Source organism: Microchirus variegatus, assembly GCF_963457635.1.
Source record: "Microchirus variegatus genome assembly, chromosome: 2".
NCBI lineage: Eukaryota > Metazoa > Chordata > Actinopteri > Pleuronectiformes > Soleidae > Microchirus > Microchirus variegatus.
Window position 1 is genome coordinate 31210948 of NC_139803.1, and position 26947 is coordinate 31237894.

The 26947-nt window shown below is 39.7% G+C and overlaps 1 protein-coding gene across 1 annotated transcript; it reads right to left on the bottom strand.

Moving 5' to 3' along the window:
* On the bottom strand, nucleotides 1-22992 carry LOC310941386 (uncharacterized protein; the record flags this gene model as incomplete). Its single annotated transcript, XM_083906549.1, has 8 exons — nucleotides 1-10751; nucleotides 11856-12717; nucleotides 12806-12966; nucleotides 13138-13291; nucleotides 13395-13508; nucleotides 14906-15016; nucleotides 15583-15635; nucleotides 22938-22992. 8 exons carry the CDS (start codon nucleotides 22990-22992, stop codon nucleotides 1-3), a joined length of 12261 nt encoding a protein of 4086 aa, XP_083762675.1.
* Between the last annotated feature and the right edge of the window lie 3955 nt (nucleotides 22993-26947).

The following is a 26947-nucleotide window of genomic DNA, read 5'->3' on the forward strand; positions in this document are numbered from 1 at the left end:
TCACTTTTCAGCTCCATCAAAGAACCTCATTTTCTCAGAGTGCACAGTGTCTCTCAGTCGTTGTATGGACGAAGCTGTCTCACCTGAGATGGGTTCGGAGGAGTCAAATATATGCGTGACTTGTTTTGTGATCACAATTGTTTCTTTACTCTCACTTATTTCACTCGACGTTTCCCTGACAACGTGCCTCTCAAAGACTGTTCTCCTGCCACTTTGGGAATCTTCAACAGTCCACGATGCAGCTTCGCCAGCCTCTGATTCAAGGGAGAGGCCTCCAGCTGACTGAACCTGGACAGCACTGAACAGTTTGGCATGCTGTGCCTCTGGTGTTGCTTGTATATTTGATGAAATTATGTGTATTTTTCCAGATTCCAGTTTGACGGTGTCCTCTGATGAAGATGAGACCCCAGATGACAAAATTGTGATTTTCTCAGGTAGGTCTGGCTCAATTGAGATCATTTCAGTCTTTGTGGTGGAAGTTATGACTTTGCTATGGATCTCTTCTAACTCTGTGGCACCATTAGGATCAGAGTATTTGACGGTAACCTTGGTGGGAGAGGATATGGATAAGCCAACGTGCTCACTCGTCACTGTGGAGCTAATATCAGCAAATCCATCAGATGACTGGACAGAAAAGGTAGGACTTGTTTCCTCAGTCCCCGTTTCACCCACTGGGCTCTTTTCCTCTCTTTGCTCGTCTTTCTCAAAAGTCTTGACAGGTTCTGATGGAGAGGAAAGCCCAAACCTTGGGAATTTAAACCAACTTGTCTTCTCAGGACTTTTGGCGGCAACTTGCTTGATATTTGTGTCCTTTTCCTTTGCGTCTAACTGATCTCCACTGGGTTCACTTGTTTCAAGATTTTCTCCTTTCTCGTTGTCTGGTTGTGGAACATCAAATTCAACATCAATATTCTTGATCATCTCACCGAATGATGTCAAAGTCATCTTTGCCGATTTAGTCTCTCCCGCTGTTTCCAGCTGATCTTCGTTAACTTCACTCGGGACATTTTCCTCCTCAGATTTGGGTTTTGAAAAACTCAGCCTTGGCATTTTAAATGATGGCAGTTTGAATCTACTTGGAGATCCATGATCAGTGTCATCAGTCTCAGTATTTGGTGTTTCAGAATCCACAGCAGTAACATCAACACTAGGGCCTTTGATTTTGACAGTAATGTCCTCTTCAAGTTTAGCACTGCTGATTTCAGCTTTGTCTGCATCTGATGCTTCTACAGTGACATCATGGGTGGCACTTCCAAATTTAGGCATTTTCAGTGTTGGCATTTTAAATTTTAACGGTGATCCTCCAACGTCTTTCGACTTTGCCTCAGCCTCCACACTAGCTGAAGATTCTTTGACTTCCACTTCAGGCAGCTTTACTTCGGCTTTTACGTCTGGCAGTGTGATGTCTACATCTTTCTGTGATGTACTTAAATCAACTTCTGGTCCTTTTGCTTTTGGCAGCGCAATTCCAAACTTTGGTATTTTGAACTTGCTTCCTTGTAGACTTTCAAGCTCTGGAGATTTTATTTCCATCTCAGGTTGTTTGACTATTACTTCTCCTTCTTTAAGAGACACATCAACCTGTGGAAGCTCAGCACTGACTTTGGTTGTTACAACACTTGACTTTGAAAAAGACATTTTCGGTAATGAAAATTTTGATTTTTTCAAGTTTGTGTCAAATTCTGCTTTGGATGACTCTTCTATTAAAGCAATTCCAGAAGATTCTTTGACTTCAACTTCTGGCAGATAGATTTCTGCTTTGACCTCTGGTGATGTAACAGCTTCAAGTGTTTCAACATTTACGGCTACATCAGGGGCTTTACCACTAGTTTTTGAAAATGAAAACTTTGGAAATGTCCAGTTTGGTCTTTTCATCTTTGCTTCAGTCTCATCTGTAGGTGCATCCAGTACTAAAGTGGAAGATTGCAGTTCTTCAAGTTCAACACCAGGCAACGTGACCTCAGTTTTAACCTCTGGTAATTTGATATTGACACCCTTCATTGACAAGCTCACATCAGTTTCAGGACCTTCTGGAGTTTCAGCCTTACCCTCAGCCTTGGGTAGTGTCGCACCTATATCTTTAGTTGAGAGGCTTAAATCAATATCAGGCCCTTTCAGTTTTGGCACTGAGATGCCAGATTCTGGTATTTTGAACTTGTGTTCCTGTCCATCTAGTTCTACATCAGCGCCTGTTGGTTTAAGCTCAACTTCAGGTGGTACAATGTCCATGTTTCCTTCTGGAAGAGGAACATCAAAATCATCTAGATGACTGACTTCTGTTGCCTTAACACTAGGTTTTGAAAAGGAAATTTTGGGCAGTGAAAACCTTGGCTTTCTCACTTTTGCATCGACCTCAATGCCTGGCTGCTGCACTATTACAGTGTCCCCCATTGGTTCCTTGACTTCAATACCTGGCAATGTCACTGCTGCTTTAACGTCTGGGAAATCAACGGTGGTGTGTGGTGCTGATATATGTATCTGTGCACCATCAATTTTGATTTCTTCGTCTGTGTGAGGCACTTCAGCACTGACATTGGGAGAACCAATTCCAAATTTGGGGAATTTGAATGTTGGGAGTTTGAATCTTGATGGTGATTCTTTCACACTGCCCAACTGAGCTTCAATCTCAGGAGCTTTGACCTCAATTTTAGCAGAAGGTTCACTAAGGTCAACCTCTGCTTTTCTTTCGGGTAATTTGATGTCAGCATCTTTCTTTGATACACTGATATCAATTTCAGGTCCTTTTATTTTTGGCATTGACATCCCAAGTTTTGGCATCTTGAATGTTCTTCCTTGTCCATCAAGTTCAGCCTCAGACTGTCCAGGTTTGATTTCCAAATCAGGTTTTTCAAATTCCAACTTTTGTTCTGGAATTTGAATATCTATGCCTCCAAGTGTAACATCAAACTCAGGGGCATCTGGAAGACTGACCTCAGCTTCAGCCTCTTGTAGTGTGACATCTATGTCTTTCTTTGGCAAGCTTACATCCAATTCACGCCCTTTTAGTTTTGGCTTCTTAATTCCAAACTTTGGCATTTTGAACTTGCTTCCTTTTCCATCATGTTCCCCATCAGTCTGTAAGGGATTCATTTCCATTTCAGGTATTTGAACTTCCATATTTGCTTCTGGAATTAAGACTTCAGCTTTTCCAAGATTAACATCAATTTCGGGTACTTCTGGGATTTTAACGTTGACTTTTATGTCTTTGTCTGTGTCGGGTACTTCACCGCTTACATCTGATGAAGCGTGTCCAAATTTGGGGAATTTGAATGTTGGTAATTTAAATTTTGATGGTGATCCTTTCATGCCACCTAACTGAGCTTCAATCTCAGGAGCTTGAACTTCCACTTTAGCAGAAGGTTCTTTTAGTTCAACATCAGGAAGATTGACTTCTCCTTCTACTTTGGGTAATTTGATATCCGCATCTTTCTTTGATATGCTAATATCAATTTCAGGTCCTTTTACTTTTGGCATTGACATCCCAAGCTTTGGCATCTTGAATTTACTTCCTTTTCCATCAAGTTCAACTTCAGTCTGTAGAGGTTTGATTTGAACTTTGGGTTTTTGAACCTCCAACTTCCCTTCTGGAATTAACACTTCTGCTTTCCCAAGATTAACATCAATTTCAGGGACGTCTGGGATTTTAATCTCAACTTTAATGTCTTTGTCTGTATCTGGTACTTTAGCACTGACATCTGGAGCAGCAACTCCAAATTTGGGGAATTTGAACGTTGGTAATTTGAATTTTGATGGTGATCCTTTCATGCTACCGAGCTGGGCTTCAATTTCAGGAGCTTGAACTTCCACTTTAGCAGAAGGTTCTTTTAGTTCAACATCAGGAAGATTGACTTCTCCTTCTACTTTGGGAAATTTGATATCAGCATCTTTCTTTGATATGCTAATATCAATTTCAGGTCCTTTTACTTTTGGCATTGACATCCCAAGCTTTGGCATCTTGAATTTACTTCCTTTTCCATCAAGTTCAACTTCAGTCTGTAGAGGTTTGATTTCAACTTCAGGTTTTTGAACCTCCAACTTCCCTTCTGGAATTAACACTTCTGCTTTCCCAAGATTAACATCAATTTCAGGGATTTCTGGGACTTTAATCTCAACTTTAATGTCTTTGTCTGTATCTGGTACTTTAGCACTGACATCTGGAGCAGCAACTCCAAATTTGGGGAATTTGAACGTTGGTAATTTGAATTTGGATGGTGATCCTTTCATGCCACCTAACTGAGCTTCAATCTCAGGAGCTTGAACTTCCACTTTAGCAGAGGCTTCTTTTAGTTCAACATCAGGAAGATTGACTTCTCCTTCAACTTTGGGTAATTTGATATCCGCATCTTTCTTTGATATGCTAATATCAATTTCAGGTCCTTTTACTTTTGGCATTGACATCCCAAGCTTTGGCATCTTGAATTTACTTCCTTGTCCATCAAGTTCAACTTCAGTCTGTAGAGGTTTGATTTCAACTTCAGGTTTTTGAACCTCCAACTTTCCTTCTGGAATTAAAAGTTCTGCTTTCCCAAGATTAACATCAATTTCAGGGACGTCTGGGATTTTAACCTCAACTTTAATGTCTTTGTCTGTATCTGGTACTTTAGCACTGACATCTGGAGCAGCAACTCCAAATTTGGGGAATTTGAACGTTGGTAATTTGAATTTTGATGGTGATCCTTTCATGCTACCAAGCTGGGCTTCAATTTCAGGAGCTTGAACTTCCACTTTAGCAGAAGGTTCTTTTAATTCAACATCAAGGAGATAGACTTCTCCTTCGACTTTGGGTAATTTGATATCAGCATCTTTCTTTGATATGCTAATATCAATTTCAGGTCCTTTTACTTTTGGCATTGACATCCCAAGCTTTGGCATCTTGAATTTACTTCCTTGTCCATCAAGTTCAACTTCAGTCTGTAGAGGTTTGAGTTCAACTTCGGGTTTTTGAACCTCCAACTTCCCTTCTGGAATTAACACTTCTGCTTTCCCAAGATTAACATCAATTTCAGGGACGTCTGGGATTTTAATCTCAACTTTAATGTCTTTGTCATGTGGAGCAGCAACTCCAAATTTGGGGAATTTGAACGTTGGTAATTTGAATTTTGATTGTGATCCTTTCATGCCACCCAACTGAGCTTCAATCTCAGGAGCTTGAACTTCCACTTTAGCAGAAGGTTCTTTTAGTTCAACATCAGGAAGATTGACTTCTCCTTCTACTTTGGGTAATTTGATATCCGCATCTTTCTTTGATATGCTAATATCAATTTCAGGTCCTTTTACTTTTGGCATTGACATCCCAAGCTTTGGCATCTTGAATTTACTTCCTTGTCCTTCAAGTTCAACTTCAGTCTGTAGAGGTTTGATTTCAACTTTGGGTTTTTGAACCTCCAACTTCCCTTCTGGAATTGACACTTCTGCTTTCCCAAGATTAACATCAATTTCAGGGATGTCTGGGACTTTTACCTCAACTTTAATGTCTTTATCTGTATCTGGTACCTTAGCACTGACATCTGGAGCAGCAACTCCAAATTTGGGGAATTTGAATGTTGGTAATTTGAATTTTGATTGCGATCCTTTCATGCTACCGAGCTGGGCTTCAATTTCAGGTGCTTGAACTTCAACTTTAACGGAAGGTTCTTTTAATTCAATATCAGGAAGATTGACTTCTCCTTCTACTTTGGGTAATTTGATATCAGCATCTTTCTTTGATATGCTAATATCAATTTCAGGTCCTTTTACTTTTGGCATTGACATCCCAAGCTTTGGCATCCTGAATGTACTTCCTTGTCCATCAAGTTCAACTTCAGTCTGTAGAGGTTTGATTTCAACTTTGGGTTTTTGAACCTCCAACTTCCCTTCTGGAATTAACACTTCTGCTTTCCCAAGATTAACATCAATTTCAGTGATGTCTGGGACTTTTACCTCAACTTTAATGTCTTTGTCTGTATCTGGTACTCTAGCACTGACGTCTGGAGTAGCAACTCCAAATTTGGGGAATTTGAACGTTGGTAATTTGAATTTGGATGGTGATCCTTTCATGCCACCTAACTGAGCTTCAATCTCAGGAGCTTGAACTTCCACTTTAACAGAAGGTTCTTTTAGTTCAACATCAGGAAGATTGACTTCTCCTTCTACTTTGGGTAATTTGATATCCGCATCTTTCTTTGATATGCTAATATCAATTTCAGGTCCTTTTACTTTTGGCATTGACATCCCAAGCTTTGGCATCTTGAATTTACTTCCTTGTCCTTCAAGTTCAACTTCAGTCTGTAGAGGTTTGATTTCAACTTCAGGTTTTTGAACCTCCAACTTTCCTTCTGGAATTAAAACCTCTGCTTTCCCAAGATTAACATCAATTTCAGGGACTTCTGGGATTTTAGCCTCAACTTTTATATCTTTGTCAGTATCTGGTACTTTAGCACTGACATCTGGAGCAGCAACTCCAAATTTGGGGAATTTGAATGTTGGTAATTTGAATTTTGATTGCGATCCTTTCATGCTACCGAGCTGGGCTTCAATTTCAGGAGCTTGAACTTCAACTTTAACGGAAGATTCTTTTAATTCAACATCAGGAAGACTGACTTCTCCTTTGACTTCGGGTAATTTGATATCAGCATCTTTCTTTGATATGCTAATATCAATTTCAGGTCCTTTTACTTTTGGCATTGACATCCCAAGCTTTGGCATCTTGAATTTACTTCCTTGTCCATCAAGTTCAACTTCAGTCTGTAAAGGTTTGATTTCAACTTCAGGTTTTTGAACCTCCAACTTTCCTTCTCGAATCAACACTTCTGCTTTCCCAAGATTAACATCAATTTCAGGGACGTCTGGGATTTTAACCTCAACTTTAATGTCTTTGTCTGTATCTGGTACTTTAGCACTGACATCTGGAGAAGCAATTCCAAATTTGGGCAACTTGAATGTTGGTAATTTAAATTTTGATTGTGATCCTTTCATGCTGCCTAACTGAGCTTCAATCTCAGGAGCTTGAACTTCCACTTTAGCAGAAGGTTCCTTTATTTCAACATCAGGTAGACTGACCTCTGCTTTGGCTTCTGGTAATTTGATATCCACATCTTTCATTGGTAAACTGATATCAATGTCAGGTCCTTTTACTTTTGGCATTGACATCCCAAGCTTTGGCATCTTGAATTTACTTCCTTGTCCATCAAGTTCAACTTCAGTCTGTAGAGGTTTGATTTCAACTTCAGGTTTTTGAACCGCCAACTTTCCTTCTCGAATCAACACTTCTGCTTTCCCAAGATTAACATCAATTTCAGGGACGTCTGGGATTTTAACCTCAACTTTAATGTCTTTGTCTGTATCTGGTACTTTAGCACTGACATCTGGAGCAGCAATTCCAAATTTGGGCAACTTGAATGTTGGTAATTTAAATTTTGATGGTGATCCTTTCATGCTGCCTAACTGAGCTTCAATCTCAGGAGCTTGAACTTCCACTTTAGCAGAAGGTTCCTTTATTTCAACATCAGGTAGACTGACCTCTGCTTTGGCTTCTGGTAATTTGATATCCACATCTTTCTTTGGTAAACTGATATCAATGTCAGGTCCTTTTACTTTTGGCATTGACATCCCAAGCTTTGGCATCTTGAATTTACTTCCTTTTCCATCAAGTTCAACTTCAGTCTGTAGAGGTTTGATTTCAACTTCAGGTTTTTGAACCTCCAACTTCCCTTCTGGAATTAACACTTCTGCTTTCCCAAGATTAACATCAATTTCAGGGATGTCTGGGACTTTAATCTCAACTGTAATGTCTTTGTCTGTATCTGGTACTTTAGCACTGACATCTGGAGCAGCAACTCCAAATTTGGGGAATTTGAATGTTGGTAATTTGAATTTTGATGGTGATCCTTTCATGCCACCTAACTGAGCTTCAATCTCAGGAGCTTGAACTTCCACTTTAGCAGAGGCTTCTTTTAGTTCAACATCAGGAAGATTGACTTCTCCTTCGACTTTGGGTAATTTGATATCCGCATCTTTCTTTGATATGCTAATATCAATTTCAGGTCCTTTTACTTTTGGCATTGACATCCCAAGCTTTGGCATCTTGAATTTATTTCCTTGTCCATCAAGTTCAACTTCAGTCTGTAGAGGTTTGATTTCAACTTCAGGTTTTTGAACCTCCAACTTTCCTTCTGGAATTAAAAGTTCTGCTTTTCCAAGATTCACATCAATTTTAGGGACCTCCGGGAATGTAGCCTCAACTTTAATGCCTTTGTCAGGTACTTCAGCATCAACAGCTGGAGTAGAAATTCCAAATTTGGGGAATTTGAATGTTGGTAGTTTAAATTTTGATGGTGACCCTTTCACACTGCCCAACTGAACTTCAATCTCAGGAGCATTTAATTCCACTTCAGTAGAAGGTTCTTTTAGTTCGAAATCAGGGAGTGTGATTTCTGCTTTGGCTTCTGGAACTTTGATATTCACATCTTTCTTTGAAATGTTAAAGTCAATTTCAGGTCTTTTTGCTTCTGGCATTGACATTCCAATTGTTGGCGTCTTGAATTGTCCTTTGAATTCAACCTCTTCCTGTTTGATTTCCAATTCAGGTTTTTCAATTTGCAGTTTATGGTCTGGACTAGAAACATCAACATTTCCAAGAGTAACATAAACATCAGGGGCATTTGGGAATTTTAACTCAGCTTTACCTTCTGGCAGTGTAACATGCATGTCTTTCTTGGACATACTTGTATCCAATTGAGGTCCTTTCATTTTTGGCATTTTAATCCCAAACTTTGGCATCTTAAATCTGCTTCCTTGTCCATCGAGTTCAACCTCTGCCTGTGTGATTTCCAACTGAGGTTTTTCAATTTCCAGTTTTTGGTCTGGAATAGAAACATCTATGCTTCCAAGAGTAATATCAACCTCAGGGGCTTCTGGGAGTTTGACCTCAGCTTTAGCTTCTGGTATTGTGACATCTTTCTTCTGCAAGCTTGAATCCAGTTCAGGTCCTTTTACTTTCGGCATTTTAATCCCAAACTTTGGCATCTTGAATTTGCCTCCTTGTCCATCGAGTTCAAATTCTGCCTGTTTGATTTCCAACTCAGGTTTTTCAATTTCCATTTTCCGTTCTGGAATTAAAACATCTATGCTTCCAAGAGTAGCATCAACATCAGGGGCATCTGGGAGTTTGACCTCAGCTTTACCTTCTGGAAGTTTGACATCTACTTCTTTCTTCTGTGAGCTTAAATCCAGTTCAGGCCCTTTTACGTTTGGCATTTTAATCCCAAACGTTGGCATCTTAAATTTGCTTCCTTGTCCATCAAGTTCAATGTCAGTCTGTAGAGGTTTGATTTCCAACTCAGGTTTTTCAACTTCCAGATTCTGTTCTTGAATTGAAACATCTATGCTTCCAAGATTAATGTCAACTTCGGGTGCATTTGAGAGTTTAACTTCAGCTTTAGTCTCTGGTATTGTGATGTCCATGTCTTTCTTGGGCAAGCTTATATCCAATTGAGGTCCTTTCATTTTTGGCATTTTAATCCCAAACTTTGGCATCTTAAATTTGGTTCTTTGTCCATCAAGTTCAATATCAGTCTGTAGAGGTTTGATTTCCAACTCAGGTTTTTCAACTTCCAGTTTCTGTTCAGGAATTGAAACATCTATGCTTCCAAGAGTAACATCAACATCAGGGGCATCTGGGAGTTTTACCTCGGCTTTACCTTCTGGAAGTGTAACATGCATGTCTTTCTTGGGTAAGCTTATATCCAATTGAGGTCCTTTCATTTTTGGCATTTTAATACCAAACTTTGGCATCTTAAATTTGCTTCCTTGTCCATCGAGTTCAATATCAGTCTGTAGAGGTTTTATTTCAAACTCGGATCTTTCAACTTCCATCTTTTGTTCTGGAACAGAAACCTCTATGCTTCCAAGCTTAACATCAATCTCAGGGGCTTCTGGGAGTTTGACCTCAGCTTTAGCCTCTGGTAGTTTAACATCTGCTTTTTTCTTCTGCAAGCTTAAATCCAGTTCAGGTCCTTTTACCTTTGGCATTTTAATCCCAAACTTTGGCATCTTGAATTTGCTTCTTTGTCCATCAAGTTCAAAGTCAGCCTGTAGAGGTTTGATTTCCAACTCAGGTTTATCGATTTCCATCCTTTGCTCTGGAATAGAAACCTCAAAGCTTCCAAGAGTCATGCCAACTTCAGGCGCTTCTGGGAGTTTGACCTCAGCTTTAGCTTTTGGTAGTTTGACATCTACTTCTTTCTTCTGCAAGCTTAAATCCAGTTCAGGTCCTTTTACTTTTGGCATTTTAATACCAAACTTTGGCATCTTAAATTTGCTTCTTTGTCCGTCAAATTCAACATCTGTCTGTAGGGGTTTGATTTCCAACTCAGGTTTTTCAACTTTCAGCTTTCCCCCTGGAATAGAAACATCTGCACTTTCAACAGTCACACTAACTTCAGTAGCATCTGGGAGTTTGACATCAGCTTTAGCCTCTTGTAGTTTGACATCTACTTCTTTCTTCTGCAAGCTTAAATCCAGTTCCGGTCCTTTTACTTTTGGCATTTTAATCCCAAACTTTGGCATCTTGAATTTGCTTCCTTGTCCATCAAGTTCAACTTCTGCCTGTTTTATTTCCAGTTCAGGTTTTTCAATTTCCAGGTCTTGTTCTGCAATAGAAACATCTGGACCTTTAAGAGTAAAGTCAACTTCAGGAGCATCTGGGAGTTTGACCTCAGCTTCAACTTCAATGTCAGTTTTTGGCTTTGTAGTATCAAGATGAACACCAAAACCTGTAAGATTAATGCCAACACCCATTTTGGCTGAAGAACCACTTACTGAATCAATGTATTCAATGCTATCGATGTCTGTAATTTTAACATCAGATACGACTCCTCCAATCTGTCCCTTGCCAGTTTTTGGTGTTTCATCTTGGAGCACTATTGTTCTTCTTCCTAACATTGCATCACCTTCCTGGAAATTGTTTTGTTTCGTGAAGTCGCTTCCAATTTCAGCGACTTTCATGACTGGTGTAATTTTAAAGCTAGCTGTCGTTATCTTTAAATTACTGGATTTCTTACTTGATTCTTTTGGGCTGGACATAGCAGCAGATTGATTTTCAAATGTAATCCCCATTGTGCCTTGTTCACTTTCTCTCCCAGGAATTATAATATCTTCTCGTTTGTACACTTGTTCAGGTGTTTTAAAGTCTACATTGGTCTCGATTAAAAGGTCCTCTGAGGTTGAAGCCGCAGGTGTAATCTTAGGGAGTTTCATTTCTGGTGAGGCAGTTATGTCAACCTTCATAAGGTGCCCCCCATATTTTGATTTGGTATCTGCAACTTTAGTCGGTGTTTTCACTGATATTCTTTGTGCATTTGCATCTATCACAGTAATTTCTTCAGGAATAGGGACTCCAGATGTGTCAACCTTTGGCAGCTTGAATCCAGGCAGTTTTGAAACTGCCTCTTTCACACTGTTAACATCGATTAACATTTGTACAGCGTCAGCATTAATTTCTTCATAATGTCCTCTTGAACCCACTTTAGGCTCTTTAATTCCTTTGGCTTTGGTTCTCACAGCCATGTCCTCCATACCTGGAATTTCAATGTCTTCACGTTTGGGAAGTTGACTGCTTTTTGACAGTATGTCATAAGGATCGTCTTTCACTGCAGGATCCTCACTTTTATGCTTCATTTTTGTTGGACGTTCTTCAACATTCACTATTTGTACAGTTTCCTCAGTTGCAATATCACTGAAGCCAATTTTAGGCAGTTTGAATGTTGGACAGGTCTTTATTTCCTGCTTTTGTTTTGTGTCATCTTTCTTTGCTTGTTCTTGTTTCTGTGATTTACGCATAAAGGTAGAAGAAATATCAAAATCAACCGTTGGTATACTGATTTCCTTCTGTGTTGTGGCTGACTTTGCAAGTTGACTCTCGCCACTGGTGTTGATATCCAGGAGTAAATTATCTCCTTGTAGTTGTGTTTGTGAGTCACTGCCTGGAATGGCATCTGATTTTTCATTTCCAGGTTGATCTGCTGCCTCAATACTTGCCCCTAGTGTTTTTAGCCTTTTTGGTGAGCCTTTTGCTTTTGCATCTTTCTTGTGTGATTTCTCCTTTCCCAAAATTTTCATTTTTAATTGAGATCTTTCTTTCTTGCTTTTCTTCTCTTTGGGGGACTTGATGCCAGGGGGGCTTCCTTGAGCTGCCAAAGCCACAGTTAGATCTTCTGTTTTTAAAGTGCTGTCTATACTGATGAGTTCCACTTTGTGTTGAACAGGTTCCATCAATCTTTGATCGCTTTGTTCAAGTCTTATTTCTTCCACGACTCTCAGATCCTCCGTTACGAAGACTTCAGGTGTTTGTCCTGAGAGGCTTTCAAGGCATTCAGGTGACAGCATGTCTGACACTGTCTGTTGAATGTCATCACTGGTCTGCCCAGTTGTTGGTACCTCTGTGTCCTGATCTTCAGATGAACTTATGCGGCCTCTCTTTGTCAGAACAGAAAGCTTCATTTTGTGCCTCTTCTTGCCTTTGAGGGCATCCTGGGATTTTATAGGTGACTCGGTGTCACTTGTTGTGGGGCTCAGCTCCAGCTTTCTCTGCTCATCAGCCTCTGAGGAACTGTGAGACCTGGTAAAGCGGGACTTCCGCCCTTTTCCAAAGGAAGGAAACTTTGGCCATGAAATGCGAGCATCTCCACGCCTTTTGGTTTTTCCTTGTTCCCTCATCTCTGGAGCGCAAACCTCGTCCTCCTGTTGAGCAATAGAAATACAACATGTTAGTATTAGCCTAAAGATTATCAATCACAAAATGTTTGAGCATTAACTTGAAAATAGTTACAGGGATAACATCGGAATCCATGGCTGGTTCAGTCTCAGTGATGTCCGGTTTGCGTTTCAAGCAGAGTTTCACTTTGTAAGCCTGAGCATGCTCTAAAATCTGAATGGCATCCTCATATGGCACATTGTCAAAATACACTGTGGCGCTCAGGACCTGATCACCTGCACAAATGAGAGAAAAAAAATTCACAAACACTGCGATGAGAAGGCTGCCAGGCTAAAGCTGATTTCAGACCTGCATTTTATGCTCTATGTGACCATTTCTTGTATGAACTGTAATGAGAGGAATCACAATTACAAATGTCAGTTTCTCATTTTCAAATGTTAGCTCACCTTCTTTGAGTTTCAGACTTTTCGATGCTGGTGACTCTGGAACCACTTCTTTAATGAAGAGCCCCTCTTTACCCCCTCCACCATAAATGAGACCTTCTGCACATCCATCTTTGGCTGTTTTCACGATCACCCCAGACTCAGGACTGGGAAGCTCCTGTCAAAACATAAAAACAGAGAGGGGATAATCATAATTTTTACCTTCAGCCTGAAAGGATTCACAGAAACAGCGCAGATGAGCGAAGGTGGGAATATCTCACCTTCAGTTTACTCATCTTTGGAGTTGAGCGCTTCTCAAACATGGACCCGAGCCCAGACTTTTTCCTTTTCTTACCGGTGCCACTTTTGTGGCGTGGGTCATGCTCTGCTTCACACTGAAGAGAAAACAGAAAAGAAGACATTTATAATGTGACTCCACATGCTGAATGTTAAAACACATAAGACCACAGTCATTCCTTCAGTTGCAGCAGTCTTTGAAAGTATTTCCACTCACAGGAAAAGTTGCTGTTGTTTTTACTCTACAAACATTCACACATGGGAGTCACCGTGTCCTGAATGCAATAAGTAAGAGTAAACAAAACAGATCACCTTTTCCACACATTGCGACATAAAGCCTGGGATACATACACAGTAAAATTGTTGATAAATGTGTGCACTCAATTATTTTTAATTGATTTCCACGTAAAAATGTTTTTGTGCTTTTAATTTCACATCTCAAACCAGCATAAACACAGAGGTCAGTGCATGATTAAAATGAATCTGTTTATTCCAAGCACAGACTTCGTCTGACAGTCACTGAACTGAAATACCACCGAACGTGGTCATGATTGGGCTCACGATCACCTGTCGCTAAATACACCATACTCCTCTGTTAAATGGAGATTGGGGGATGTTTTCAGGGATTTTTAAGTTTAACTTCTACAGTTCAACTTTGTTGGCTTTGATTCTTTTGTTGTGTGTTGCATGTCATGCTCATGGCTCTTCACTCACTCACTCATTTAGTCACTCACTTACTCTCTTCCACTCACTCACTTTCTCTCTTCATTAAGTCACTCACTCACTCATTTATTCACTCACTCACTCACTCACTCACTCATTTAGTCACTCACTTACTCTCTTCCACTCACTCACTCACTCATTTAGTCACTCACTTACTCTCTTCATTTAGTCACTCACTCACTCATTTAGTCACTCACTCTTCACTCACTCACTCACTCACTCACTCATTTAGTCACTCACTCACTCTTCACTCACTCACTCATTTAGTCACTCACTCACTCTTCACTCATTTAGTCACTCACTCATTTAGTCACTCACTCACTCTTCACTCACTCACTCACTAGTTTAGTCACTCACTCTTCACTCACTCACTCATTTAGTCACTCACTCACTCTTCACTCACTCACTCACTCACTCACTCACTCACTCACTCACTTACTCTCTTCCACCCACTCATTTACTCACTCATTAATTTGCCCACTCACTTATTCACTCACTCACTCACTCACTCTTGTATGGACACATAAATAAGATGGTTATTATGAATGATGAATGATTGAGTTTGAAGCTGCATGTTTCAGACTCACACACCTGATTTAAATCACTGGCTCGTTCCCAGTGTTTGCTGATGAGCTGATCATCTGAATCAGGTGTGTGTTGGAGCAGGAGAAACATCTCAGAAACACTGAAGGCTCATGGGCGTTAGAACGTCTGTGTGAGTTTGTGAGTCACTTTTATGTCCAGGTTGTGCACATGTGTGGGTTTTATATACCTCTTTGTCACTGTCTGTGAATTTATCGGCTTCAGGAAACTCCTCGACGGGAGACGATCCTTGGGGACGCGGTCTCTCTCCCTCTGTGAACTGAGGCGGCTCGTCACATACCTGCGGGGACGTGAGGACATGAGGACATGAGGTCAGTCATGACAGTGGTCACATTGTCTGTTCCCAACTGACAGTTTTTAACACTCAAACACTCAAAATTTGTGAACAAAACAGCAGAGGCTCGGAGGAGAACATGGAGGATGAAATGCGTGACAACACCTTGTTTTGCCAAATGCAGCAGCGACTGTCTCCCTTTCACTGTTTGGCATTTGTTAAATATTACTGTGTGCGTGCGTGTGTGTGTGTTTACTGCACGTGAAGCAGCTGCATCTGGTCCAGGACCAGGAAATATTTCACACAAAGATTGTTGCTCGAAGACAGAACAAAGAGAGCAGCCATTGCATCGTCGTTTTTTTTTGTTGTTGTTTTCAAATCCAACTTTGAAACTATTCAACCATTTTGTTTTATTCTTCTTTGTTCTATGACCATTCAGAATTAAATACATGTTATAAATTATCTTTATCTTTCGTTTAAACTATTGACCCAATTTATATACGTATGTGTGTGTGCATGTGTATGTAAATATAGGCATATATATATAATTATATCATTTATATTGCACTCACTGAATCGTCCTCTGTCCCGGGCTCTGGTCCTCGCAGCCTCCGTCCTCCAGCTCCTGAAGAGGAAATATTAAAATAACATTGTGTGTGTTATAATTTCACAGGGAACAGACCAGGTTTTCGCCAACTATATAAACACACTTGAGCAAAAAGTATTAATTTGTGTTTAAAATCGGATTGAATTTGTGATATGTGGAAACAACGAGATAAGTTCAAGGTTCACTCAGCTCGTTTTCGGTTGCTCACGATCGCCTGTCACTAAATACACCAGACTCCTCTGTTTAATATTGACATTTTAGACATTTCCTTTGCTAATTTTGGAGATTAACAGGGATTTTTAAGTCTTTCAATCTGATCTACAGTTCAACATTGTTGGCTTTGACTCTTGTGTCGGACGTGGCGCTCATGACTCTTCCAGTGACGACACTCTCTGACCAATCGGTGGCCAGCAGTCTGTAGACGTCACATTTTAGTATCGGCTCAGCTCGTTTGGATCAGAGCAGGTACTACAGGAAAACTATCACTGATGGAAAAGCAACATAACTTTGACACTTTAACACACGGCTGTAATCACAATACAAACACTTCAAATAACAGCTACCAGATTAAGTACACAATGAGTTTATTTTTAATGTAGTGGCTGACATATGAACAGTGGCGTGATCTGGTTTTATATTGTTGGTGGAGCAGTAAGATGAGACAGACTCCTGCCTGTTGTTCTCAGACTCGGTCACTGGAGCCGGTGATGAGACTATTTAGAGTTCTTCCTGGCAGTGATAATCTCCCGGGAGCCGCTGCCTCCTGCAGACGTTAAGTGCTCGACTGTATCGACCCACAGATTAGACTCTGCTGCAGCTCGGCTCAGCACAGCTCGGCTCATTTCAGCCTACACGCTGCTGAAAAAGGGAAAGTCTGACTCCACATGAATCCGGTTAGTTCCATTAGTGTTATCACCTGCTCTTACTTGACTGCCACTTTAATGTGAGGTCATGGTGTTTACTCAGGGAGGTTCTTGTAAAATTAGGATTATAAGTGACCGTTCTGATCTCAATCTTTGCATTCAGATTAATCCCACTGCACTGCAGATGTCTGAGCAGATCATAGTTGTGCAGAGAGTACATAATAATCTTTTATCTCCTAACACTCCTCTAACACAATTCCACAAATGAAATGACACCCAGTATTTGTGTTTGTTTTTTTTATCATGAAATTCAACAATTAACAATATTTAAAGTTAAAAAAGATTCCTATCATGTTAATTAAACTTTATTCTCATATTACGACTTTATTCTCATAATATTGCGACTTTATTCATAATATTGCGACTTTATTCATAATATTACGACTTAAATCATAATATTACGACTTAAATCATAATATTTGACTTTATTCATAATATTACAACGTTATTCTCAGAATATTATGACTTTATTCATAATATTACAAATCGATTCTCATAGTATTCCGACTTTATTCATAATATTCCGACTTTATTCTCAGAATATTATAACTTAATTCATAATATTAGAAATTGATTCTCATAATATTCCGACTTTATTCATAATATTTGATTTTATTCATAATATTCTGACTTTATTCTGAGAATATTATAACTTTATTCATAATATTACTACTTTATTCTCATAATATTACCACTTTATTCATAATATTTGTATCTGACTGTATCATAATATTACGACTTTTTCATGATATTATGAGTTTATTCTCACAATATTACAAGTTTATTAATAATATTACGACTTTATTCTCATAATATTAGTAAATTTCATAAACTAAGACTTTTACAATTAAAAAATTGTAATTTGCTGGCATTCCCTAACATACTAATGTACTTGCTAAGCACCACATCAAAAGCTCCACCCACTGCATTGCAGTAATGTGTCTCATATGAGGAGCTCTTAAGTGCATTAGAAGACAGTTAAGGTAAAAGAGAGACTGAGGGCGTGTCCTCGTCAACATCCAAACAATAGGAACAGTTAAGTCGTCATAGATTCACAACAGAGCGATGAAAGGCAATAATGAGAGGGAACGAAACCATATTTACACCTGAGTGAGTGAACACGCCGCAGTCTAGACCTGTTGTGAAACTCACAAACAAACAACACCTGCCTACACTGTTACCCTCCTCATCATCACCACCATCACTGCCCTTCTCTTCACACAAGCTCTGACCAAAAAAGACGCCTCTGATTGTCACTGTTAAGGACAGTGGAGACAAACGTCTCGCCTACCTGCTGCTGCTGTTGCTGCTGCTGTTTGTCTAACTCAGGTGTGATAACCAATGCCACGTTGTCCACAGAGTCCTCACACCTTCCTGCTGCAAGCGTCACTCATGCACATCTGAGGCTAAAGTGATTGTTTCAGCCTCATATAGATACACACACAGACACACAAAAGGAGGCGGGACATTTTTGTGGCTACACACACACACACACACACGTCGTACCTTTGTCTGAACTTGTCACTGACTCCCAAACTAAATTAAGTGTCCTTTTCCCGCAACCTAAACATCATCAAAGACACTTAACTATCTGCAGCTCATGCAGTATATTATATGAAGTACTTTGAAGTCATACTTGAGTAAAAGTACAAGTATGTTACCAGAAAATGACTTTGGTCTGTGTCCATTTAAAATCCCACCACGACAACAAGCAGCAGCTGTTCTTTGGTGACTTTAAATCACTTAAATCAACCCATGCTCTTGCACTTAAGCAAATTTACTGTAACTTTGTTTGGTCAATTTTGCCCATGTAGAGACTTGAGGAAGCTCATATACACAAGATACCTTGAGTAAATCACGGTAACGGGGGGGGGGCACTGTAACCCCTTTCTTTTCTCTGAGGAAACCCTGTGTATTTGACTTGGATCTCTTCTGTCTGAGAGCAGAACTGATCAGGTCAGAGATAATCAATACTTTGGTCTTTAATAATTTAGGCCCCAGGTTTCTCTGACTAACTTGACACAGAGCTGCAAACACTTTGAATTTATACACTTCTAGCTCCATGATTGAAGTCACGGAGAACGACCCAAGCCGTGCTACAGCTGTACAGTGGAAAAGCTCCATAAGCTCCATAAAAATTATTTCGTTGTTTTGTCCATTAACAGCACGAAACAGTGTAAAAATGTTTTTTTTCTCCTCGAAACCTAAAAATAACATAATTAAAATGTTTTTTCTTGTTCACAATCTAAAAAATATATTTTCTCATCTATTCTCTTTCAGTTCAGGATAAACAGATAAAACCATAAAAACAGTGTTCTGGTTTAGTTGTGGATGAAGTGGCTCTGGATCTTAAACTGAATTAGAACGAGTTTAACTTCGTTAAATGAACCAGAGACGCGCACGTCCTTCAGGACTGTCTCCTAAACTGTCCTGTGCCACGTCTCCAGCACAGAGTCCAGCCCGACTTCACTGATGAGTCATGTTTTCACTGTTTGCACAGAGATTTAGACACAATTCACTCTCTCAATGATGCTTTTCTTCTGTTTGAATTAAACTGTCTTCAAGCACATGTCCAACATACACACATTTCTATGTCTTACTGAGGACACAGAGACATAATTCATTCCTTTACCCCTTACCTTAAATATCACAACTAAGTGTCTAACCCTTGCCCTAAAACCAACCCTTAACTCTAAAAAGCCCTTTAAACTTGCGGGGTTCAGACAAAATGTCCCCACAAACATATAAATACAAACACACACCATTGGCTTCCTATCATTTTGACTGACTAAACAAACCCTTAGCACTAACGTTAACCATAACCACAATTCAAATCTTAGTCCTAAACTTAACCAGTTCCTCAGAAAATGAGGTTCTGCCTCATTAGGACCTGGTTTAGGTCTCGATGAGGACTACTGGTCATAACATGGTCAGTGTTTATGACAGAAAATGAGGTAACACACGCACACACAGGACCTCCTTTGTTAAATATTTGTCATGTGGGAGCCGCAGAGACTCAGATACAGTTGACCTGTGATAATCCCGTGAGTTTTGCCATTTGCTGCAGGTGAATGAGCTCGGGCCGACGCTCGAACGTCCTGCATGATTCATCTCGGGGTGATGTGGGTGTGGCTCGGCCTTCGGGGCTCTTCTGCTGATATGATGACTCAGCAGAAATGTTTGCGTACTGCGTTTGCAGACCACAGGCGCAACGTGTGAGCTCACGTCTGTGACCAAAAAACAAACAAAAAAAATAAAGATTTGGTTTGACCAGTGCTTTGACAGTTTTTGCATCAGTAAATTCCCAGACGCGACTTTTAGAGGTGTGTCGAGCTCTAAATTTGAGCGTCTGCTCTGCTGTTGTGTGCTCAGGGAAGTTTTGTCGTCCTGAAAATCAGAGTGAAGTGTTTGAAGTCAGTGTAAACACGAGCAAATCCTTTGACTTTAATTTAAGTTAAACTTGTACAACTGGTTATGTGAGGGTATTACATAACAGTGGCTCAGTTGTTGGCTTGTGTGGCTCAAATCGAACAATGCCAAACTGTAGATTCAAGTTAAAAAGACTTAAAAATCCCTGAAAACGTTAACTGTAATCTCCAACATTTGGCGAAGGAAATGTCTTAAAATGTCAATATTTAACAGAGGAGTCTGGCGTCAGCCGGCGACCATGAGCCCAAATCACGACCACGTTCAGCCGATTATTTATGAAAGGCTGACCTATCCCTGTGAGTGCAGTCGAATCTTACAGAGAGCAGAGAAACCCAACAGCTCACACAGGAAGAAATCTCTGGCAGAACCAGACTCATACATGTGCAGCCATCTGCCAAGACAGGTTGTGGTGAAAGGGAAAAATGGTAGAAGACAGAAGAGGAGCAGATATATAACAATTGTGTCAGAAGACAGTTCTGAATCAGTTATGACATGTTTTTAGTAAGAAGCACCAAGACGTCTCCCTGAGGCTCTGCCCTCTTCTGGTAAACTAATATAAAGTAGCACAGCTCATTATTTGTTGCTCTGGAAAAATTTGGATTCTGCACAATTTCTCTCTTCTTTTTTTCTCCACCACAAACACAAAAAGACACAAGCTCCTTTCACAGGGAGGTAGAGCGTCTGGATCCAGATTATAATAATAAGATTTGAGAATTAGATTTTCTACGTAGATTATATAAACATGAGACTGCGAAAGCGCATGCTTCCAATCTGCTAATCTGAGTTTGATTACAAGCTCTGGAACTCAGTCCCTCAGTCCGCTTGTGTCAAACATACATTTCATTTACAGGATGAGTCTGAAGCAGCAAAACATTTCATTAAATTCAATTAACGGTAATTCCTCTGTGATATTGGTTTGATTTAGCTATTTTATGAAGGAAAATGTCTTAAAGCCGTTAGATTTGAATGTTTTTCACTTATCTTTGACAGATGGACATGAATATTTCATAATTCAGTTATTGTTCGATTATAAATAAGTTGTATTTATGGTTGCAAAAAATTAAAGGTGCACCTTTTTACCACAAGGTGGCAGCAGCCACAAGCATTAGAGTGTGTATATATAGTGTATGAGGCGTGCGTGTGCACAAGTGATGGCATTGAAGTGCTTTTCCTGGATGAATCTTAAAGCTGCTCCTTTTAGCTCAACAAGGACGAGACCTCACACAGACATGTGTTCACCTTAAAATATCTATTCATTTGGTTTTTGTCCCCTTAATGTGTCAACTGGAGGTCCCCACAACATGAGTAACAGTAGTGTGTTTCTCTTCTCTCTCTGACCTTAAGCATCGCCTGAAGCCACTTAGAGAGAGAGAGAGAGGTCTATGTTACTCTCTCTTTCTCTCTCTCTCTCAGATTTAATTAAAAGTAGCAGCAGAGACAAATGAGAAGAATTGTGGGAAATGGAAAGAGGAAGCATGAATAATTTAGCACACTGAAGATAAACCACCTCCTCTTACTGTACACATCGACCTGAGCCTTTACCTGAATGCCAGCCACAACACTCTAATACCTATATAACATCATATACAGTATATATATGGGGAGCCACTAATTAAAACTGTCACAAACCAGTATGTAATAAAGTAATTAAAAAAAGTCAATAATAATAATAATATTTAGCATTAATGGAAACATGAATTACGTGTTGTTTTCATGTTTTATTTGTTTTACTGGATAACGTCAAGGAGGTCATGTGTCATTATACTAAATTTTTTTATATATTTTGGTATTGAAAAGACAATACTCTCACCTTTGCGGTACACGCACCACTGTTTGAGAACCACGGCTTTTAAATCTCAATTTGAATTTGAACATAAACAAACTGCAGACTAAAGCATTTATTGTGAAATTAAATCTGGCTAAATTCAGTTAATTCTGATGAAGTCAGTCAAACTATTTGTTTGAATCATCTCGATGAGTTGTTTGGTTCATAATGTCTTAAACTCGGTTGAATTGCTGATGAAAATAGGTGATGATTAATTTACTTATGCATTTTACTGCCCTACAAAAAGGCATCTTAAATGGACAGTTCAAGTCTTATGTTATTGAAGTGCATGAAGCAGTCATACATGGTCAGTAGCAGTGAACATGAATAATTAAAAGATGATTTAGAATTAAAACAAAAAATTATTTTCTGTATCATGTTTTCAATTTGTTAAACACAAAGACAGAAATAAATAAATTGCAAGTTGTTTACTGATTGTTATTTTTTTAAATTGCAATTTTGGTTTGAAAATTAGAAAATTGTTCAGCCCTTAATGATAAAAAAAAGAAAAGATTTTGTCTTCAGTATTGAACCACACTGTTTGAAAAGACGTGAAGGAAACAGAATTTAAGATTTAAGAGTACATTTCTCGAATATTTATCGATTTTTTTCAGTTTGGGCTTCTACAACTGGCTTTAATCACAAACTGTCCCTTTTTAAGTTTTATATTTATATTTAACTTTATATAGAAACTGTACGTTCATGCAAGTAAACCGATGCAAGGTAGAAATAAAGTGAATTTTAGGCACATTTTTCTACCCTCTAATGCTGTCATTGTCATAATCCTAGTTTCACTGTTTTTAATGTATTTTTGTTTGTTTGATTGTTTTCATTTCCTTTCAGCCACAGCTTCAAACACAGTGAGAGGAAAACAAGAAGAAGAAGAGCAGAGCGATGATGATGATGACATCCTAAAACACCCGCCTGCTCTCTGCAGACACACCCAGCGCTCACTGCAGGTCAGTAAACGCAACTCAGCATCAGCACACACACACACACACATACACACACAGGATCTCTCATCCTCCGCACTTGTGAGCCCTGCTGCTGAATCAGTGAATTGCTGAGAGTGAAACTGCACACAGAGTAAAGAAAGAGAGTTATATATAGAGAAAAACAAAAACAGAGCAGAGTGATGCCCACCCGTCCCGGAGGCTGCGTGCCAGTTGGGGAAGGCCAGGTGGAAACAGTCGCACATGATGGCGGCGAGATGTTGGTTCAGGCAGGAAGGAGAGATGCAGGGATTGACGGTGGAGGTGGAGGGTGAGGCAGGTGCTGCTGCTGCTGCTGTCCTCCCCTCTGTCTCGTCCGGGATCGGCCTCTATGTGTGTATGTGTGTGCGAGCAGGTCTGCCAGTCACAGAGCAGCGAGGATTAGAGAAGAAAGGGAAAAAAGAGCCAGGAGAAGAAAAGAGTGCGTGCTTGCTGCCGCCTGTTCCTCCACGCTCAGAGCCGCTGTCCTCCGAGTGAAGGAGACTCCCTCCTCTGTCCTGTAAACATGGACCACCAGCAGCACTGCTCACTAACTTCATTATGGGAGGAGCTGCCACACAGTTCTCCCTCTGCTCCTCCTCCTCCTCCTCATCACCAGTTCACTCTCATCGATCTGACAAGGACGACCACGCGATGTCAGCTTCTGGCTCCAGCACAGACGAGGAGGGTGAAACAGTTTATGGACATGGAGACATAACTCAGTCTGTCGCCATCAAAGTCAACTCACGCTTTCAGCTGAGAGGGGAAATCAAGATAAAACATTTGGTGCCAGCAGAGCGGCAGGGAGTGTTTCAATGAAGATTGTGACTGTATGAAGAGCATTTAGTATGTTGTGATTTGGGAGCGAGACAAATTTATCCCTGTGGTCCACTCACGTCTACATGACACGCACAGTTTCCCTGCCACTGCTGTGTCACGCTGACCTCGGCACACAACGACAACGACTAAGTCTTCCATCAACAACAACATCTATCCGTGTGTTTACATGCACGTAACAAGTCCGATTTTAGTCGGACTAAGACAATAAATCAGTTTTCTTAAAGGTAGGGTTGGAGATCCTGGAAAAACTGTTTGAGCAGGCCACATTGTGAATTAAAAAGTGCAAGCCCCTTTCTTCAGACTTCCCTCCGAAGCTCCGCCTCCAGAGCACAGGAACGAGCAACGAACAGATTCACGAGTACTGCAAAGCATCGGTAAAGCACCCACAAAAGATACCACTAGGTATGAGTTCTTTAGAAAACAAGTGCAGTTCCTGTTATATATGTGTTTAGTTAGACTAAGAAAGCCTGATATTACTCGGACTAAGAATGTCTGATTATAGTCGGATGGAAAAAGTCTGATATTAGTCAGACTAAGAGTCTGATATTAGTCAGACTAAGAAAGTCTGATATTAGTCAGACTAAGAAAGTCTGATTTTAGTCAGACTAAGAAGGTCTGATTTTGGTCTGATTTTAAGAAAGTGGAAGCAATAAAATAAATCAACTTCTGCCTCCAACACTATCGAATTTGTTAATCAACAAAAAGAAAAACGTTCTAATAATTCATTCATTTTAAGATAATTTCACTCCTACCTGGCATCTTTTAAATGTTGTATTTAATGATTGCTAGTTGTGGCTCTAAATTAGTGATTTTATATTTACCGCGCCATTACCATGGTGGATTTTTGTACATTTATTTAGATTTTATTCAGCTATATGATATGTATTTTTATTTTTTATGGGATGGGATGTCAACAGCAGCAGTTTTTAGAGAGTGGTGTTACATTATTTAGGGTGGACTTCTGCTTTAAAAGACTTTTTGGCTGCAGGGCTTTTTGCACACATCCCCTCTGTCAGCATCAGGTTTTATTATAAAATCTATCAGGAACTTTTTACCTGCCCCCACTGGACAATATCACACAAATTTGAGTAAATCCTCACTCCTGCTCGTCCTCTTCATCCTCATGTTCCTCTTCCTCCTCCATGGTCATGCTCTCGTGTCTGATCGTCTAAAACGTTAAGTGATATCTGGACCTGAGAGTGAAGCTCGCGGTGCATTAGAGCCATGTTTGGAGCGAGCGTCCGGATCAATACCACAGAAATGCAAGGCGGCAGAACGATGACAGTAAAGCATGTGTATCAGGTAGCTCACATTGTCCACTCTCATCTCAAAATATGTTTTTGTTTTGTCTTCTCTCTGCACGTCTCCTTTTGTCTAACAAGTCTGTAATAAAGTCAACGCTACGACAAAGCAAGCATGAGGGACAGGTATGAATACTGCTTAAAAACATCAACACCAGCTCAAGTAACGGGCAGTTATACGGCCTTGTGTTGGGTGTAAAACTCATATTTGTATACTATTCTCACTCTCCTGCTCCATATTTTTTAGGTGCACCTTTTTGCTAAGCGCTAAAAACTAAGTAAAAACATTTCTTTGCCAGTTTTAACAAGTATTTGTCGGTCCTATGCGTGTTCAGGTGAGTGATGAAGATGACAAGGACAGTTTAATTGGTATTAATAAGTCCCTGTGTGTGAGTGAGAAGGTTAAAGCATTTGTGACCGTTGACCCCTGTTGACTGACACATTATGTGTTACTTGTACTTAAAGATAAAGTACCAATATTCTGATCAAATTTTACTATAGTATAATATTTCAGTACTCTGTCCACCTCTGCAAGTCAGTGTCTGTAGAGCCACACCTCACAAAACCCAAAATATAGCTTTAATATCCAGTCAGGGTGTGTCCACCACTGCAGAACGAAAAAAAAGGAATATTATCAGGTATCATGGTGGATATTTTTAGCCCCGTTCTCAAACTGTGTTCTGTCTGTGTGTGCGTGTGTGTGCAGTTACATCCCAGCAAATTCAATCTGACCAAACTAAACGAGCGATTATTCAAATATGATTGAATAACGCGGCCGATGTTAGCTCGTTACACGTCTCAAACCACATTTGTTCCTTTTTCTTTCCTTTTGTGAATCTGCATTCAATTCAGAGAGAATACAGACGGATGAGATCATCTCCTCTCCGTCTTCTTGGCGACGAGCGGCCACAGTGACACAGCATTTAGTTTTGGCTCAAGTTCAAAAAAAAAAAGGAGTAGGAAAAAAAAAACGCAAGTCAATTTCTGAGTGGAAGAGAAAATAAATGACCACCACAGCCTGAGCAGATTCTCCATGTGTGGTAAAATCCACATTCATGCTCTGTGAACATCATATAAACATCATATTTATTTGATTATGAATTTTTAAGGGAACATATTACACAAGAACATTGGAGGACAGTTAAGCAGAACAATGTGGAACAGGAGCAGAAGTCTGTGGTTTGTCGTTCTCTGATCACAGTTCTGCATCTGCCAAGGATTAGGGGTGGGCTCCAAACTTAGTACTTTTAATGTGGTACCGATCAAAGTATTGACTGAGATTATATCAATCTGACAGGCTTTTCACAACTTAAACTCCATTTGGTAACACTTTAGATAAGGGAACACGTATTCACCATTAACTAGGTGCTTACTAACATACTGTATATAAGTTGCATACTAGCCCTTTATTAGTAATCATTAAGCACGTATTAACACCTTATTCTACATAACCTTATTCTCTTGTAACCTCTATTACAACATGAATTAAGATTTTTCCTACATAAGGTGTTAATACATGCTTAATATTTACTAATAACGGGCTAGTATGCTACTTATAGGCATGTTAGTAAGCACCTAGTTAATGGTGAATATGTGTTCCCTAATCTAAAGTGTTACGCTGCAGTTTTGTTGACGAAAAGACAGCAAAGTACATACAAATGCTAACGCTAAGTGCTCTATTTCTAAGATCACAAATATTGCTGTTCCTTGAGAACAGTATTCATGTGAACGTTTGACATGAAGATTTCACAGGAAGGAAAGAGAACGTTCCAAAGATTCCAGACTGATTTCTAATTTACACGCTCACTATGTTGACCTCCTCCACAGCGTCTCGTGACACTACGTTAAAATGCCTGCGTTATCCCGATCAGCTCAGTGTGGAGGGGGGAAAAAGGTAGCATCCAAACAACAAAACTCTCAAAGGAAATAAATCAAAAGCTTAATTTTAACAACTTTATTTTACGAAGCATACAATGTCTTTGAAATAATGTCGTAGCAACTTATTTATTGGAATGAATGGAATGTTTTGGAAAGAAGCACA